This window comes from Drosophila melanogaster, chromosome 3R, assembly GCF_000001215.4.
Source record: "Drosophila melanogaster chromosome 3R".
Classification (NCBI taxonomy): Eukaryota; Metazoa; Arthropoda; class Insecta; order Diptera; family Drosophilidae; genus Drosophila; species Drosophila melanogaster.
This window is the reverse complement of record NT_033777.3, coordinates 12,369,940-12,385,647: the sequence shown is the minus strand read 5'-3', so window position 1 is coordinate 12,385,647 and position 15,708 is coordinate 12,369,940. Positions and strand designations below refer to the sequence as shown.

The following is a 15,708-nucleotide window of genomic DNA, read 5'->3' as shown; positions in this document are numbered from 1 at the left end:
TAGAACATACAACCTTGTTTTCAGAACAATTTATTTATTTAATACAACACTTACACAACTGATATTAAATATTAAATATTTTTTCGCTACTGTAACACTAATTTAAAGAACTGTTAGCCCGCCGATTGATTCATCTTGGCCTTGAACATATCGGCCAACATATTGGCCTTGTTGGCATTGAGTTCCTCGTAGTCAAACGGTGCCATGTGATCCTTGCAGCGATCGAGCCATTGGCGGATATGTTTATAGGGTCGAAGTTCAAATTCGAAGGCCTCCAGCTGGGAAACGGTCACCAAAAGCGTGAGATCCGCGATGGTGAAGTGATCGGCGGCGGAAAACTGTCTGCCCTCCAAGATTGTGTTTAGCCAGCCCACAGCCTCCGCCAATTTGGCACGCTTTCCTTCGTCCAGGGGCGCACCAATAAACATTGTGGGGAACTGTAAAGTATTGACAATTATTATAAATAAAAAAAAGAAACGTAATCCTGTAATAAACCCAATATAGGTGAGCTTTTACTTAAGTATTCATAAAAGTATCTACACTTTGACTAACTCTTTCGAACTTAGCCTTGAATATGAGCTACTTTATAGTTTTTAAAGCTAACACTAAGTTCTCTATTTGTCTCGGTTTGCTCAATTTCAGCGTTATGTTTGCGCTTGTGTATCTTTTTTAACGAGCTATTAAAGATAGTATATTTGCAGATCACATGGTCGTGCTATTTACATATGGGCAGGTCTGCTTCAAGCTAAAAAAAAGAGGCACCCACAATTTATACATTTCGTAATTGAACTACAGATATTCTAAATACAAAAAATAAACCACTTACATAGTAGTCCGTGAGTCGCATGTATAGGGTGCCCAAATCGAACTGGAGGCGTTGGTCCACCAAAGCCCTCACCCTTATGTCCGTGGGATACAGTTGGTCACTCTTGCCGTAGGCAGCCACCAGATAGGAGAGTATGGCACGACTGCAATAGGGTAAGAATATAAGTTTCTAGCTCAAATGTATAATAGTTTAACCGAACAAACACCCACCTTTCCCACAAAACCAGACCCTCGTCGTTCATAGTCGGCACACAGTGCTGCGGATTCATGGCCACAAAGTCCGGTTTCAGCTGCTCCCCCTCCAAAATGTTGACGATCTTCAGCTCGAAGTCGATGTCCAGCATCTTGGCCAGCAGCAGAATGCTGCGGCAGGGCGGACTGGGCGGCAGGTAGTACAGCACGGGCGGCGACATCTTGCCACCTCTGAGGAGTAGGCAATACACGAATTCAGTTACAATACGCTTCGTGTCGGACATTGGCCGGAACTGGAATGCCAGGTTACCGGCCACACGCAGGCCCAAAAAAGTTGCCTCTTGGCGGTCAGCGGCAAATAATCAATGCATCGATTTTATTCGACTATATATTTATAGTTAATTAATGCCAATTGTTCTTGGCGTGGTCTTTTGAGAACTTGCAAAAAGTTGGCAGCAAGGCTATTAAGTACTGTAGTTTTATTATTAAGTAAATTTAAAGGTAAACCGAATAAAATGATAGCATGGTAGTACAATTGGAAAATGTGTTCTTAATGGAATTAAAAAGATTACAACAGTCTTCAAATAATAAATATTTAAATATCGCTGTTGAAGGTTGTGTCACTAAACGATCAGCCTAAATGTATGCAACGATTTTGTTAACAAATGTAAAATGCTTAGGTAAGTGTAAAATTCATCGCTTCTAAATAAATAAATATATAAAAAGGTAAGTGTAAAATGTAAAATGTAAGCTTGTGCTGATAAATATATGTATATAATGCTCCCTAATATTTTTGTAACAAAACAGCGGAGATAATTTTAATAAATTATGATTAATTCATACAGGGAATTCCCGATTCGAGACCCGTTCCCTGAGGCACCCTCCTATCTGGAAATGGTAATCGCTGTGCTGTGGCCAACACTTAATTGCACTCACTTATTTATTCATTATGGAATATGCACAGAAGGCGTTGGACCAGCCGAACCGACCCATTGGACACTCCTACTACTCACACAATTCGGTGCACCAGCTTGTGCTGCACCACGGCCACCGAGTCGATGTCGATGCAGTTACCCAGTATGCCGTCGAGTGTTGCCGCGTCCACGTATGCCGGAGCTCGCCAAAGGACTATGACTGACACTGATGCTGCTACTGCTACTGCTGCTCCGGTGGCTGGTGCGTGGGCCACTCTATGCGGTGATGGAATCTGTCTCAGCTGTCCCAACTTGCCGACGACTCTGTTCACCGATGTATCCGCTATCTGACTTTTCCAATTTCCAGAGCATGTTGTCTCGCCAGCGTTGTCGTCGCTGTCTTTGGGCGCATTTGTTTTCGTTTAGTTTTCATAACGAACGTTGCCATGGACGACAGTCCGCCTCAGTGTTCACCTGGTCGAAAAGGACTGGTGGCTGATGTGGGTTGGGTGGTGGGGGGAGGTGCTCGTTGGCGGTCCCGAAAACTCAGCCAAAATGCTCACATTCGTGTCTAAAATTATATGTCTACATTATGTGCCAAGCTATGCTTTTCCTTTTATTGATTGCCAACAGATTTTCCAATTCAGAGCACCTGATTAAGTTGACTGAGTGGTGGGGGGTGTTTTGATTGGCATCACTTGAAACTCAACGTGTTTGCATCAAACATTTTTCGACAGTCACGACTTCATCGCGTGCTTGACATTTCTTAGGGCCACTCAAGGACACGGCCGGCACAGTGGTAATTAGCCAGGACATAAATGTTTCACGTGACGGTGTCCCACGGCCAAGGCATCTTCTACCTGAACCCTTACAAGCAGGTAAGGTATGGAAAATTGCTTTGTGTTAGGGATTAGAAAAGAAGTGGGATCTTTAGGATTCCCAGAATTTGTGACATTAATTGCAAAACAAGGACTAAAATGGCCGAACTAGACGAGGCTTTAAAAGAATCGATCGTGTCTGGGCCAGGATCAGTTGTTTTTCCACACCCAAGCGAAGATGAAGTACCTCAAAGACTGCAGTTTCCATGTCCTGTTGGTTCTGCTGCTAATGATCCGTGGATCGCTTTGTGTGCCAGCTTTGGACGCAGCTCCTCCGGCTGCCACACCCAACACCGTGGAAGAGTCGGAAAATCTGGTCGAGGGCAGTGGCGAACCAGTTGTCGCACCCACAGACGTGGTACCTGCAGCCAGCAATGGTACCACTCCTCCGGCTGAAGGAAACTCGGAAGCAGCGGTGGTAAGTTTTATATACAATTTTACTGTGTTATATTTATAATAATCTAATAATTCCATCCTGATATAATAGCCAGACAACGTGGCCAGTGGTAGCAGCATTGATCCCACCACCATTTACGCTGGAGGCCTACTCACTCCCGAGGCCTTTCAGCAGTACCTGAGTCAGTATGGAGCGTATGCTCCTTACTCCTATCCTGCTCCTGTTGCGGGAACAGCAGCTGGCATTTACCCGTACCCTGGACCCATTGTGGTGCAGACGGGCTACGAGGGATTCCTGGTGCCCACTAATACCGCAGGACAATCGGACAGCACCACTGTCCTGGCTCCCACTGCCCAGCCCAACTCCTCGAATCCACTGATGACATTTGTCTCCAATCTTCTGCCCACGATCCTGATGTCCACGCTCTTTCGCATCGCTGCCGTTGTGGTTTCCGCCGTGGGCATCATCCTCTTTGGCGGTGCCATCACCAGTGCCCTGTGCAGGATCACTCCAATCTGTGAAATACCCGCCCGTGCTGTGAATATCCTGCGGACGGGTGGTGCCCAGGATGTGGGTCGCATGCTGGCCGAGGAGATGACTCCGGAACGAGTGCGTCGGGCAACGGAATTCGTGCGCAACGCCATCCGGAAGTACAAGCAACTGCAGAAGCTGGTGGAGGCATCGGAGGCGGTGACCGAGTTGACCAACTAGGGATGGCGCAATGGGTGTAGGTTTAGTGCTGGCTCGTAAATTAGGTGGAATGCAAAATATACTTTTAATGATGCTATAAAACATGATTTCACTTTTTTCTGTCGCAAGGGGTTCTTAAAAGGTGTTGAGATTTTGTGTTGCAAATTTGTTAGTGAAATATATAAACACGATTCAAAAAATGGTTCGCAAAAAGTGTTTACATACACGACTTATGATATAATCGTTTGATTTGTCTATTGATTATTAGCTTTAAATTGTTTTGGAACTTCTGTGGCAACCCTCTGGTGGATTTGTTGGCGCACAATGACCAATGAGAAGTATGTGTGCACTTGCATATGTAGTTTGTAACCGCTCAATGCCACAAGCAGCACGTTTGTTAGCTAACTGAACTCGCGATTGTTCTAATAGTTGGTCGGTCAATGGCCCAAGTGGCTTGTGGATCCCTCGAGGGGCGAAAAGGGGTCCAAGTGGATTTATATGTACCCCAGTGAAATCATCGCGTGCATTCAACTGCGGTGTTGAAATCGCAATTGGCAATTGTCGTGTGGCACTCGCGGAATTTACAGAGCTACAGAAACACAATCTCACTTTTATGAACCATGACAGAGATTGGAATTTTAAATATAAGTGGAGGCTGATTAGTGTGATCAGGACAAAACTACTGTTGCATAATCGCTTTTATCATTTATATAAATTTTTATCATTTTAGTGGGACGAACTACTTAAATATTTAAAATACGATTAAAAAATAATAATAAAAATAATAAGGGTACCGCCTATCAACATTTCAAGCCGAAAAGCAAAAGTAATTAATATTTGCTGATAAGAGAGTGAACAAATAAATGCCTTTCGTTTGTTTTATAAGAAACCCCCATATATGGAGCAGCTTTTCAACAAGAAATGAAAGCTTTGTTTGTTTGAGATAATAATTTATTATCACGGTGCTCATAACAATGCGATTTATTTGTTTAACTACAATACAATATAACCATGTTTGGCAATAATTTGCCGAGGTATGTGGTATGTTGGGCATTTACTGCAGACATTCTCATCAAATCATTCATTCCTCTCCTGGACAAGTTTCTTGATTAGCTGTACACCGTCCCAGTTCTCTTCCCAACCGGGAGTCACTTCCTTGGCATTCTCGTACCACCTGGCCACATTTGGATACTGGGCTATATCGAAGTCCACCACCTCAAAGGTGGAAACGGAGGCCAACAGGGCAATGTCGGCAATGGTGAGGCAGTCGCCAGCCACATACTCCTGGTCCTCCAGGAAGGTGTCCAGGTGGCCAAAGGCGCTGTCCACTTTCTGCATGGCCTCTGGATCGGCGGGATGATTATTCCTTATCTGTGGATAGATGGCCTCGACGAAACTCTGAAACAGGGTGCCCATGTCGAAGTAGAGCCTCTGATTGACCACAGCCTTCTTCTGGGGATCGCTGGGATACAGCGAGTCATCAGCGCCGTACTTCTCCACCAAGTAAATCAAAATGGCACGGGATTCCCAGATGGAGAAGCCATCGTCCACCAGGGTGGGAATGCAGTGCTGTGGATTGAGCTTCACAAACTCCGGCTTCAGTTGCTCCCCGTCCATGACCTTCAATAGCTTCATATTCAGGTCAACTCCAAGGGCCTTGGCTGTCATTATAACGGAGCGGCAAGGAGCCGAGCAAGGATGGTAGTAAAAGTCCATGATGAAAGGTCCTACAATTCCAGTTCACAACTGACCACAGCTAAGAAGCTTCAACGGCTTTTATAGTCAACACAAAATAGGCGGCCAAAATCAATACTGCCATATATAGTAGTCATCCAGTATCGGGCGACTTTCCCGAGTAGCAGTTTTATCGGTGATAACGATCCGGGGTAATATGAAGTGTTTAGCTAATGGCCAGGTAATGAACACATACATATGTACATATACTTTTAGGGGTATATGCGTGCAAAAGTTACGGCTTCCAATTTGAAATTACTTCAAAATGTCATTTATTCTGACTGCAGTAATTACAATTTGATGATAGGTCATTAGAACTGCGCGACTGAAAAGAATGCCGTGAAAGAGAAATGTCAGTGTTGCGGGGTCAAACGAATTAATGATTTAGATAGAAATATGGTCGATAAATTGGGAAAGATAGCAAAATCGCACAAAATTATTTAATTACAATATTAGAGCAAATATAAGAATGGTTTGCCAAATATTACTCATTTACTTAAACGTTGGCGGCTTCCCTGTCCTTGATTAATTCCTATCAGTGATTTGCTTGGATTTGGTGTTATGAAATATTTTGATAAGGGAACAAGTGCTGCCAATCACTGATATTTGAATATAATAGAACTTCAAAAGCCTTATCATCATATGATAGCGTGTCCAGAAAAAAATTTGACAGGTATACATATCTATACAGCAGTATACAACCCATTTATATTTATACCCATATATGTATTAAGTTCAAATAACAACAAACCAACAAATATTAGATTAGACTCAGGTTTTTATTTATTTAAAATAGTTTAGGCCTTTACTTCCTTTTCCTTTGCCGCTTGAAGGTCCTGCAGGAACTTCTTTCCCTGCTGCAGACTCTCAAGATTTTGCTCCCATCCAGGAGTTACTTTTGGGGCATTCTTAAGCCACCTCTCCACGTTGGGGAACTTGCTTAGGTCAAACGAAAACCATTCTACGGTGGATACGGTGGCCAGGATGACGATATCAGCCACGGTCAGTTGGCTACCGGCCACGAAGTCCTGACCCTCCAGGAAGGTGTTGAGGAATCCAAAGGCGGAGTTAACCTTGTCCAGAGCTTCCTGATCTCCGAATTTGCCAGTGCGGAAGATTAGGAAGAAGTATTTGGTCAGGGCGTCGTACAGGGTGCCCATATCGAAGTAAAGCCTCTGGTTGATCAAAGCCCGCTTCTGGGGATCGTTGGGATAGAGTGGGGAATCGGGTTTGCCGTACTTCTCCACCAGATAGACGGCGATGGCACGCGACTCCCAGATGACAAATCCATTGTCCACCAGCGTGGGAATGGTGTGCTGTGGGTTAATCCTCACGAACTCTGGCTTCAGTTGGTCACCCTCCATCGTGTTGATCAACTTGGAGTTCAGCTCCAGACCCAAAGCCTTGGCCACCATCTGGATGGCGCGACTGGCCGGCGCCATGGGGAAATTGTAGAGATCCAAGTTCGGCATTGTGACTGAAACGTGCGAGCTTCTGAAGGCGAAAAAATAAACTGATTTCTTGCTATCGGAGTGTTCGTATTTATGGAAAAATAGCCAAAGCACTATCAGCCTTAGCAAATTTGTATGAATATGTTTGTCATTGTTAGAACTCACTTTTTCGGCTTCTCGCTTGGGCTAACAACAATTAGCTGTGTCTAAGTGAGCTAAACACTAATTTTATACAATTATGCAAAATAGCTTATCGCCATTCAGAATTGTTTATTTATGAAGCGCATAGAAACAACGAAGATGTCAACATAGAGTCAAAGACATTAATAGTTACATTTAATGTAACTTTTTCAAATGGAACATAACAAATGGAAAGCATAGTTTTTGGTCCAATTAAAACTATAAATTATATGCCTATTATATGACCATTATTTCCAGAAACATCTATTGTACTTGCCAAATTTCTTATCTGCTTTTTTTTAAATTAATTTGAATAAACTTTGAAGCGATAATCATTTATTATGTTCGTTCGCAATGATGCACCAAAATGTTATCTTTAAACAAACAGCTGTCTATAGTACATCGGTTTTCTTCCAAAAGAATAATTATTGTTTAAATATGAATCAATATGTTGTCTAATATAATATAATATAATTTATAATCTTTTAAATATCCGGTTTTCTTTATTTATATAAACCAAATATAAATTATTGAATATTGATAAAATCCATCATTTCTCTATAATATTTATAACTTTTCTATTAAGTTTTCGGCTAGAAATTTTTTGGCGCTTTGAATTCTTGCCAAGTTCTCGTCCCAACCCGGCGTAACTTTTTGGGCGTTCTTATACCATCTGTCCACGTTGGGAAACTTCTTTAAATCGAAGTCAACCATTTCGGTTGTGGAAACGGTGGCCAATATAACGATATCTGCCACTGAAAGCTGATTGCCGGCCACGTAATCCTGGCCATCCAGGAAGTTGTTGAGAAGATCGAAGGCAGCGTTCAGTTTCTCAAGATTCTCCTGAGTTCCGGGTTTGCCCGTCCGAAGCAGTGGGAAAAAGTACTTGGCAATGCCATCGTACAGGGTGCCCATATCGAAGTACAGACGCTGGTTGATCAGCGCTTGCTTCTGGGGATCCTTCGGGTACAGAGAATCATCCTTACCGTACTGCTCCACTAGGTAGACAACAATGGCCCGAGTTTCCCAAATAACGAATAAATTGTCCACCAGGGTTGGAATCGTGTGCTGAGGGTTTATCTTTACAAACCATGGCTCCAGTTGTTCCCCCACAAAGGTATTAACTTGTATCGAGTTGAACTCGACTCCCACAGCTTTGGCGGTCATCATAACGGCCCGGGTGCTCGGGGAACCAGACATGTTATAGAGATCCATCGTCAGAAGGGCTGGGGGAATCCGTCTAGTGCACTGGAATGAAGGAAACAAACTAATTTGGCAGTAGCCAAAAGTTCTCTCTTATATACCAAATTTGTTTTTAATCTATCTACCTGCCGATTATAATATTCTTTTTATATGTGTGTTGACGACAAGCAACGTGAATTTCGTTTGTTTGGGTAATAAAGAATTTTATGCAATTTGTATTAATTAAAAAAAATAAAGTTGTAAAAACGTCAAATCATTTGAAAACAGAAATTTCATAAAACTGTGTTTGATTAAACTAAATCAAGCAATTGAAATAGTAGGAGACAATGAAATATGAAGTCAAATTGTATTTAATTGAAATTTCTATCAATTTCTATTTAGGTAGTTGTATATAGTATAGAAAATATAATATAAATAAGTAAAGCAATGATATTTATCTTTAAAAAAAATTTCCCAATTTATTCATTTCCATTGGTGTATTTTGGTTTTCATCTGTTTCACCTTTTTTCTCTACGCAGTGCGCATGACTACTCCCACTTTTTGTTCCTTCTTAACCGTTTAAATCTGGGCAAACTGTCACCAGTTTTTTAAAAGAAATCAATACGAATTATAATAATAGATTGAAATAATATATTTTTGGAAGTAAAGCTTGGGTAAGGAAGACGTTTTTATAAATGTTTTGAAGGCCAAAACAAAATTGTAGTATATATATATATTATTAAAACCCTTCTAATTACATACATTAAAATAAATATAGTTATTTACATTTTTATTGCTTCGCCGCCGCCTGACGGGCATCAAATACTCCCTTCAGTTCCACGGCACCTTTCCAGTTCTCTTCCCATCCGGGAGTCACCTTCTTGGCGTTGGCATACCACCTGGCCACATTCGGGTACTTGTTGAGGTCGAAATCAAAGATTTCGAAAGTGGAAACGGTGGAGAGGATGGCAATATCAGCCACTGTGAGGTGGTCACCGGCCACGTAGTTCTGGCCCTCCAGGAAGATATTCAGATACTCGAAGGAGCTCTCGATCTTCTTAAAGTCCTCATCAGATCCGGGCTTTCCAGTGTGGAAAAGGGGATAGTAGTATTTGGCGAAGCTGTCGTACAGAGTTCCCATGTCGAAGTAGAGGCGTTGGTTGACTAAAGCCTGCTTCTTGGGATCCTTGGGGAAGAGGGTGTCATCCTTGCCGTACTTCTCCACCAGATAGACGGCAATGGCGCGGGACTCCCAGATGGAGAATCCGTTGTCCACCAGCGTGGGAATGGTGTGCTATGGATTGAGCTTGACGAACTCGGGCTTCAACTGATCCTTCTCCAAGGTGTTCAGTAGCTTCATGTTCAGCTTCACGCCGAGAGCCTTGGCCACCATGATCACGGTGCGACATCCACTTCCACGGGGCGAGTAATAGAAATCCATTTCGGTTATTTGAGTGTTGTTCGATGGATGGCAAGACCAGAACTGATTGGGATAATAGATCGCCTTCCTTTTTATATCAATACAACTGAAAGATAACTCACGTATATGAATATAATTGTTTGCTCGACGTTTCGTTGGTATGTGATTAAATGTCGTGGTGAAATAGTCTGTCCCTCTACGCTTATCTTTAGTGGGACCGATTGTTACAGAACTACACAGCTGCTTTACAATACATACATATTTATTTAACAATATTTTATATTATCTATTTTAAGGGTTATTGTCCCTCTACGCTTATCTTCAGTGTGACCGATCGTCACAGAACTACACAGCTGCTTTACAATAACATATTTATTTAACAATTTTTTATATTATCTATTTTAAGGGAGTTATTTGGCTACGGTCTTATAAACTTTATTCAGCTTCAATGCACTATTACAGTTGATTCCTTTACCAGATATATGCATTATTGTACGACTTGGCCACATTTGTCGAATTCGAGACCATCGAGTGTATCGAGGTGACTGTGAGGTGATGACTATCCCGTACGTAATTTCTTTTTATATATTTCATTTTTGGATCCTAGTGATAACGGGTTCCATATATTTTCTAATATTTCTCCGCTAAATAGACAGGAATAGCACGAGATTCACATTTCAAAATACATTCTTAATAAGGATTTTTAGGGCTTGGGTAAAGAAACTCCACCTTAAGGTGCTCTTTTTTAAGTACCCAATGCTTCTTATTAAAAACGATTTTTATAGACAGCCGGATAGTCCTTGGCATTAACGTATGTATAATTCTCTAGGAGGAAGAACAACAACTGAATAAGATTGGCACAAAGAACTCTGTTGCCAAACTTATCATTTGTTTATGAATATTAATCTGATTATAGTTTTACATAAGTATTAAACATAAACAAACAAAACGTTTTTTTTTCATATAAGTTTATAAAAACTGTAGTTACTTTAATGAGGCCTTTTGGGCTTCGTACATTGTTTTCATTTGTAGCAGACCCTTCCAGTTTTCATCCCATCCGGGTGTGATCTTTTTGGCATTGGCGTACCAACGTGCCACATTTGGATACTTGCTGATGTCAAACTCAACCACTTCGAAAGTGGAAACGCTGGAGAGGATGGCGATGTCGGCCACAGTTAGCTGGCTACCAGCCACGTAGTCCTGGCCCTCCAAGAAAATGTCCAGGAATTCAAAGGCAGCTTCGACCTTCTTATAATTCTCGGCATTCCCAAGCTGACCAGTACGGATGAATGGGTAATAGTACTTCATAAAGGAGTCATGCAGGGTTCCCATATCGAAGTACAATCGCTGATTGATCAATGCGCGTTTCTGGGGATCATTGGGAAAAAGGGAGTCGTCCTTGCCGTACTTTTCCACCAGATAGACGGCTATGGCACGGGACTCCCAAATGGCGAATCCATTGTCCACCAGCGTGGGAATGGTGTGCTGGGGATTGAGCTTAAGGAATTCTGGCTTGAGGTGTTCCCCTTCTGTGATACGCAGTTGCTTTTTGTTCAGTTCCAGTCCAAGAGCTTTGGCAACCATGATAATGGTGCGGGATCCACTGCTTCGAGGGGAGTAGTAGAAATCCATGTTGCTGGGGCGATTACGGTTGCCTATTCGCTGAAGCGGAAGAGCAAAACTGATTGCGACCAGCAATGGTTCTCACTTATATAGCGATATTTCGAAATGTACTATCTTCCTGATTTGATCGATATACAATAATTGGGAAACAACTCGTCATCGTAATTTGTTAATCGTATGCAGAATTGTTGAGCGTCAAATCAAAAAAAAAAAAAAAAACTGGTGTTCTATAAATACTCGGCAAAAGTTTAATAACCTCTAATCATTGCTCTGATAATGCAATTATTGCCATTAGCTTGAATGCTTTGGCACTTAGCAACAAATTCTCTTTAAAAACAGATTCTAAGTAAAGTCTTCTCACTTTATTCAATATCTGTGGCAACTAATAAAATAAATAAATAATAAAATGATAATAAAATCGTTATAAATGAATTATTTAGCAGCATTCTGTTTCTCCTCGATCCTCTTCTTTACATCCAGAGCTCCTGCCCAGTTTTCTTCCCATCCAGGGGTAATCTTCTTGACATGGTCGTACCATCGGGCCACATTCGGATATTTGCTAATGTCGAATCCCACAACATCGAAATTGGAGACATTGGCGAGAATGGCAATGTCGGCGACGGTATACTGGTCCCCAGCCACGTAGTCCTGACCCTCCAGGAATGTGTTTAGGAAATCGAAAGTCTCCTGGACCTTTTTGTAGTCCTCCTCGCTGCCAAACTGACCGGTGGTAAATGCTTTGTAGTAGTAGTTGGCCAGGGTGGGATACATCAACGCCATGTCGAAGTAAAGGCGTTGATTGATCACCGCCTGCTTCTGAATATCCTTGGGGTACAGCGCGTCATCCTTTCCGTACTTTTCCACCAGGTAAACGAGAATGGCACGCGACTCCCAAATGGTGAAACCATTGTCTACCAGCGTGGGAATCGAGTGCTGCGGGTTGATCTTGATGAAATCGGGATTCATTTGCTCCCCTTTCAGCGTATTGATTATCTTCTTATTAAATTCTAGACCCAGGGCCTTGCCCACCATCAGAACGGAGCGGCAAGCGCCGACCAAGGGCAGTCCATGTCGGAATGTGCGATCGATTCGACTTGCCCGTTCGAGAGGAAGAAATTAACTGCCTGGGACCCCCTAGAGCTTCTGCCTATAAAGCTATGCTCACACACATGTATGTACATGTTGTATATGTATGTATATGTTTTCTAGAGAAAAGAGCGCGCCCCAATATATTTGCTTTATGTGTTTGTGCAAACTGTTCGAATTATTCGGGTTTTGTGCTCTCTGTAATATCAGACTATAGAATTTCAGGGAATCATTGTGGCACATATGTACACATATGTATATTCTCTTATATTATTCTCTTCTGGTTATTGATATTTAATATGCCTTGAAAAATAGTGTGCTTCTCCCCTAACATATTATATTTTTAATTACTCTGAACAACACATAATAATAATTTATTTCGTTTAATTCAACAGTTTCATAAATAAACAATAAATAGTTGTGATACCGATCACTTAGCCGCCAATTTACGGGCATCGAACAACGCCTTCATCGCCATGAGGCCCTCCCAGTTCTCATCCCATCCTGGAGTCACCTTCTTGGCATTGTCGTACCACCTGGAGACATTGGAGTACTTGCTGAAGTCGAACTCACTAACTTCGAACGTGGAGACAGTGGACAGGATGGCAATGTCCGCCACGGTGAGCTGGTCGCCAGCCACATACTCCTGGCCCTCCAGGAAGGTGTCGAGAAATCCAAACGCGGTTTCGATTCTCTTCAAGTCCTCATCCGATCCGGGCTTTCCAGTGCGGAAAAGGGGATAGTAGTATTTGGCAAAGCTTTCGTACAGAGTTCCCATGTCGAAGTACAGACGCTGGTTGATCACGGCACGCTTCTTGGGATCGTTGGGCAACAGATAGTCATCCTTGCCGTACTTCTCCACCAGATAGACGGCGATGGCCCGGGACTCCCAGATGGAGAATCCGTTGTCCACCAGCGTGGGAATGGTGTGCTGTGGATTGAGCTTAACAAACTCCGGCTTCAATTGTTCACCCTCCATGGTGTTCAGTAGCTTCTTGTTCAGCTCCAGGCCGAGAGCCTTGGCCACCATGATGACCGTGCGGCATCCTCCACCACCTGGCATGTAGTAAAAGTCCATGTTGGGGATATTGCAACTGGTTGTTAACCTGCTGAGTGCTGAACTACGCCTGACAATTCCCAGTAAACCTAATTTCTTTTATAGGGAAATGCTCGACCAATTATCTCCACCCATTTGCTTATGCTTGCGTGGTTTGTTTGTCTTGCAATTGGAAAAAATGCCAGTCATGGCTAGAATAAACTTTTTCAAACTTTTGTTCTTTTCGGTTTTGAGGTATGTACATATTATGACTAATAAGGGGTGCCACGAAAGCGCTAATGATAATTTCAAGTGCATAATGTGTATACTTCTGTTCGAGCTTATGCTAGTTTGTATGATTAGATGGTTATCGTAAGGGGAATGGAGCGATTTAAATAAGTAAACTTCCATGAGTCACAAAATTGGTACCATACACTACAGGCAGCAAACAAAGGGTGATGAAATAAAATAGCTTAAAGGTGTTATATATGAATTGTATTATTGTAGTAAACAAAAAAAGAAAATGAAAAATGAAAAATGATGAAATTTCGCGTTCACATTCACACTAGCTGAGTAACGGATATGGTAATCATATTATATTATATGTTTATATATAAATATATCGATATTTTAATTTCTGTTTTTATAGTGCTCCGAGCAAAATAATTAAAACAAAGAGGATTCATTAAATCAAATGCATACGAAGGTTTTTTAAATGTTAAAAATCAAACTTCAATAAGAACAAGAGAAAACAAGTGGAAGAACAGGAAAAATTTTCAACATTTTTTGTTGACATTTCGAAAAATATGTTCAAAAGTATGTTCAAGCCGTCATATGGAAGTAAGAGTACATGTGGACACACCCCAGATCTTCATAAATTTAATAATAATAATTTATTACTTTTTTATATATCAATCTAAACTTGAACATATTCAGTTTTATGGTATAATATGTATTCTAAAGCGGAGATCGGAGAAAGATCAGCGCAGCTGTACACAAAGCGAATCACCGGCAAACGGAATCGAGAAAGTAGATGTATGTAGGCTAAATGTGCTCATATGGGAGGCCGGCAGAAGATCTCGATGATGTGGAGGTAAGAGATTATTGGGGCTCTTCGTCCTATCCATTCTCTTTGGCTTTGCTCTTTAAATAGTTTGCGCTTTTCACTTTATTTTCCTGTGACGCACATTTGGCAATGCCGTCCAACTGGTTTTTTTGATCTGCAGTGGCAAACACAGTGACCTTTCTCTACATTTTACGCTACCTTTTGGGCCGGCTTTTTGGTGAATTAACCCAACCAGTTATTGGCGAACTTATACTTACGATCTCGTGTTTCCCATGATTCAGCTGGATTTCGGCATTATGTTCAAATGAGTAACTCTCGGAACTTGGGGTTCGGAATTTTTGATTTCACAATCGTTTTGTGGATTGTTCTCGACGTTAAGAGCGCAATTTGTTTGACGTGTCGCCCACGAAAATGCTCTTTCCATTTTTTCCTACTTGTTATTGAATTTTTTTGCCCGGTCATGCTGATAGTTGGTATTGCGAATTGTGAAACTGATAAAAGCGAATTTGTTTTGGGGAAATTAAATACCCCCAGCGAAGTGTAGCAGGAATATTCAAGTGTTCGCCTTTGATAGTATCAAATACTTCCAAGAAATGAAAGTCTAGTATTCCTTTTCATGTTATATGGTCACAGCAATTACTTATTAAAACCCAAGGCCGTCATAACAAACACAAACAATAAAAGTCGATCGATATATGGACTAAGCCCATCCATATTGTTACATTGAAAATGTGTACCAGTAATTTCGAATTTGCATGTGCCTTTGACTCATCATTTAATCTACTACTATTTGTCTACCATAGCTTGGGCTTACCCATTAAAATTATTACTATGAGTCAAAGTATATTGAATAATTCGAAAAACGGTTATATTTTTATGGTCTTATTAGTACGGTATGAGCCTTTCGCGATTTGCTTGTGTGTTGGAAATACTCGACAACTGTTGCTATATATGTACATATGTACATACATACATATATGTTTGCCTGATATCAATGTTTGCCGGCCGGCTTGAATTCTTATCTGGTTTCTGTT

General features: G+C 41.6%; 9 protein-coding genes and 1 long non-coding RNA gene across 12 annotated transcripts, besides 1 other annotated feature; 1 reads left to right on the top strand and 9 right to left on the bottom strand.

Moving 5' to 3' along the window:
* Positions 1-23: 23 nt before the first annotated feature.
* On the bottom strand, positions 24-2,312 carry GstD11 (Glutathione S transferase D11). 2 transcript variants are annotated; one of them, NM_141926.2, is made up of 4 exons: positions 2,031-2,312; positions 1,036-1,248; positions 827-968; positions 24-437 (listed from the first exon to the last, which is right to left on the bottom strand). In NM_141926.2, exons 2-4 carry the CDS (start codon positions 1,236-1,238, stop codon positions 114-116), a joined length of 669 nt encoding a protein of 222 aa, NP_650183.1. In that variant the 5' UTR covers positions 1,239-1,248; positions 2,031-2,312; the 3' UTR covers positions 24-113. The 2 variants fall into 2 exon arrangements, with proteins under 2 accessions (NP_650183.1, NP_001138040.1); NM_001144568.2 differs by lacking the exon at positions 2,031-2,312 and having other exon boundaries at positions 1,036-1,318.
* Positions 2,313-2,956: 644 nt separating this feature from the next.
* On the top strand, positions 2,957-4,779 carry CG10035 (uncharacterized protein). Of its 2 annotated transcripts, none has more exons than NM_001300375.1 (2): positions 2,957-3,227; positions 3,297-4,779. In NM_001300375.1, exons 1-2 carry the CDS (start codon positions 2,988-2,990, stop codon positions 3,915-3,917), a joined length of 861 nt encoding a protein of 286 aa, NP_001287304.1. In that variant the 5' UTR covers positions 2,957-2,987; the 3' UTR covers positions 3,918-4,779. The 2 variants fall into 2 exon arrangements, with proteins under 2 accessions (NP_001287304.1, NP_650182.1); NM_141925.2 differs by having other exon boundaries at positions 3,297-3,997.
* Positions 4,780-4,832: 53 nt separating this feature from the next.
* GstD8 (Glutathione S transferase D8) lies at positions 4,833-5,640 on the bottom strand. Its single transcript, NM_080177.4, has one exon. It carries the CDS (start codon positions 5,610-5,612, stop codon positions 4,974-4,976), a length of 639 nt encoding a protein of 212 aa, NP_524916.1. The 5' UTR covers positions 5,613-5,640; the 3' UTR covers positions 4,833-4,973.
* A 752-nt stretch (positions 5,641-6,392) lies between these two features.
* Positions 6,393-7,148, bottom strand: GstD7 (Glutathione S transferase D7). Its single transcript, NM_080375.3, has one exon. It carries the CDS (start codon positions 7,100-7,102, stop codon positions 6,428-6,430), a length of 675 nt encoding a protein of 224 aa, NP_525114.1. The 5' UTR covers positions 7,103-7,148; the 3' UTR covers positions 6,393-6,427.
* Positions 7,149-7,740: 592 nt separating this feature from the next.
* GstD6 (Glutathione S transferase D6) lies at positions 7,741-8,520 on the bottom strand. The gene has a single exon (NM_080176.3). The coding sequence runs from the start codon at positions 8,474-8,476 to the stop codon at positions 7,829-7,831; it is 648 nt and encodes a 215-aa protein (NP_524915.1). The 5' UTR covers positions 8,477-8,520; the 3' UTR covers positions 7,741-7,828.
* A 555-nt stretch (positions 8,521-9,075) lies between these two features.
* On the bottom strand, positions 9,076-9,915 carry GstD5 (Glutathione S transferase D5). The gene is given in 1 exon segment (NM_080175.3): positions 9,076-9,915. A coding segment is annotated over 1 exon segment (651 nt). The 5' UTR covers positions 9,885-9,915; the 3' UTR covers positions 9,076-9,233.
* A 908-nt stretch (positions 9,916-10,823) lies between these two features.
* Positions 10,824-11,548, bottom strand: GstD4 (Glutathione S transferase D4). The gene has a single exon (NM_080174.4). The coding sequence runs from the start codon at positions 11,493-11,495 to the stop codon at positions 10,848-10,850; it is 648 nt and encodes a 215-aa protein (NP_524913.1). The 5' UTR covers positions 11,496-11,548; the 3' UTR covers positions 10,824-10,847.
* A 286-nt stretch (positions 11,549-11,834) lies between these two features.
* GstD3 (Glutathione S transferase D3) lies at positions 11,835-12,580 on the bottom strand. The gene has a single exon (NM_176479.2). It carries the CDS (start codon positions 12,516-12,518, stop codon positions 11,919-11,921), a length of 600 nt encoding a protein of 199 aa, NP_788656.1. The 5' UTR covers positions 12,519-12,580; the 3' UTR covers positions 11,835-11,918.
* Positions 12,581-12,943: 363 nt separating this feature from the next.
* Positions 12,944-13,677, bottom strand: GstD2 (Glutathione S transferase D2). Its single transcript, NM_080173.2, has one exon. It carries the CDS (start codon positions 13,648-13,650, stop codon positions 13,003-13,005), a length of 648 nt encoding a protein of 215 aa, NP_524912.1. The 5' UTR covers positions 13,651-13,677; the 3' UTR covers positions 12,944-13,002.
* Positions 13,678-14,140: 463 nt separating this feature from the next.
* Positions 14,141-14,192: a mobile genetic element.
* Positions 14,193-14,548: 356 nt separating this feature from the next.
* lncRNA:CR46015 (long non-coding RNA:CR46015) lies at positions 14,549-15,141 on the bottom strand. Its single transcript, NR_133383.1, has 2 exons — positions 14,932-15,141; positions 14,549-14,828 (listed from the first exon to the last, which is right to left on the bottom strand). It is a non-coding gene; the product is annotated as a long non-coding RNA:CR46015 (long non-coding RNA).
* Positions 15,142-15,708: the final 567 nt, after the last annotated feature.

Bases quoted from the DNA above. Each gene is read 5' to 3' on its own strand.
- GstD8 (NM_080177.4), bottom strand. From the start codon at position 5,612: ATGGACTTTTACTACCATCCTTGCTCGGCTCCTTGCCGCTCCGTTATA.
- GstD6 (NM_080176.3), bottom strand. From the start codon at position 8,476: ATGGATCTCTATAACATGTCTGGTTCCCCGAGCACCCGGGCCGTTATG.
- CG10035 (NM_001300375.1), top strand. From the start codon at position 2,988: ATGAAGTACCTCAAAGACTGCAGTTTCCATGTCCTGTTGGTTCTGCTG. The intron at 3,228-3,296 runs GTAAGTTTTATA...CTGATATAATAG, and splicing joins GAAACTCGGAAGCAGCGGTG to CCAGACAACGTGGCCAGTGG.
- GstD3 (NM_176479.2), bottom strand. From the start codon at position 12,518: ATGGTGGGCAAGGCCCTGGGTCTAGAATTTAATAAGAAGATAATCAAT.
- GstD4 (NM_080174.4), bottom strand. From the start codon at position 11,495: ATGGATTTCTACTACTCCCCTCGAAGCAGTGGATCCCGCACCATTATC.
- GstD2 (NM_080173.2), bottom strand. From the start codon at position 13,650: ATGGACTTTTACTACATGCCAGGTGGTGGAGGATGCCGCACGGTCATC.
- GstD7 (NM_080375.3), bottom strand. From the start codon at position 7,102: ATGCCGAACTTGGATCTCTACAATTTCCCCATGGCGCCGGCCAGTCGC.
- GstD11 (NM_001144568.2), bottom strand. From the start codon at position 1,301: ATGTCCGACACGAAGCGTATTGTAACTGAATTCGTGTATTGCCTACTC. The intron at 969-1,035 runs GTGGGTGTTTGT...ACCCTATTGCAG, and splicing joins GGTCTGGTTTTGTGGGAAAG to TCGTGCCATACTCTCCTATC. The intron at 438-826 runs GTAAGTGGTTTA...AATACTTTACAG, and splicing joins TGCGACTCACGGACTACTAT to TTCCCCACAATGTTTATTGG.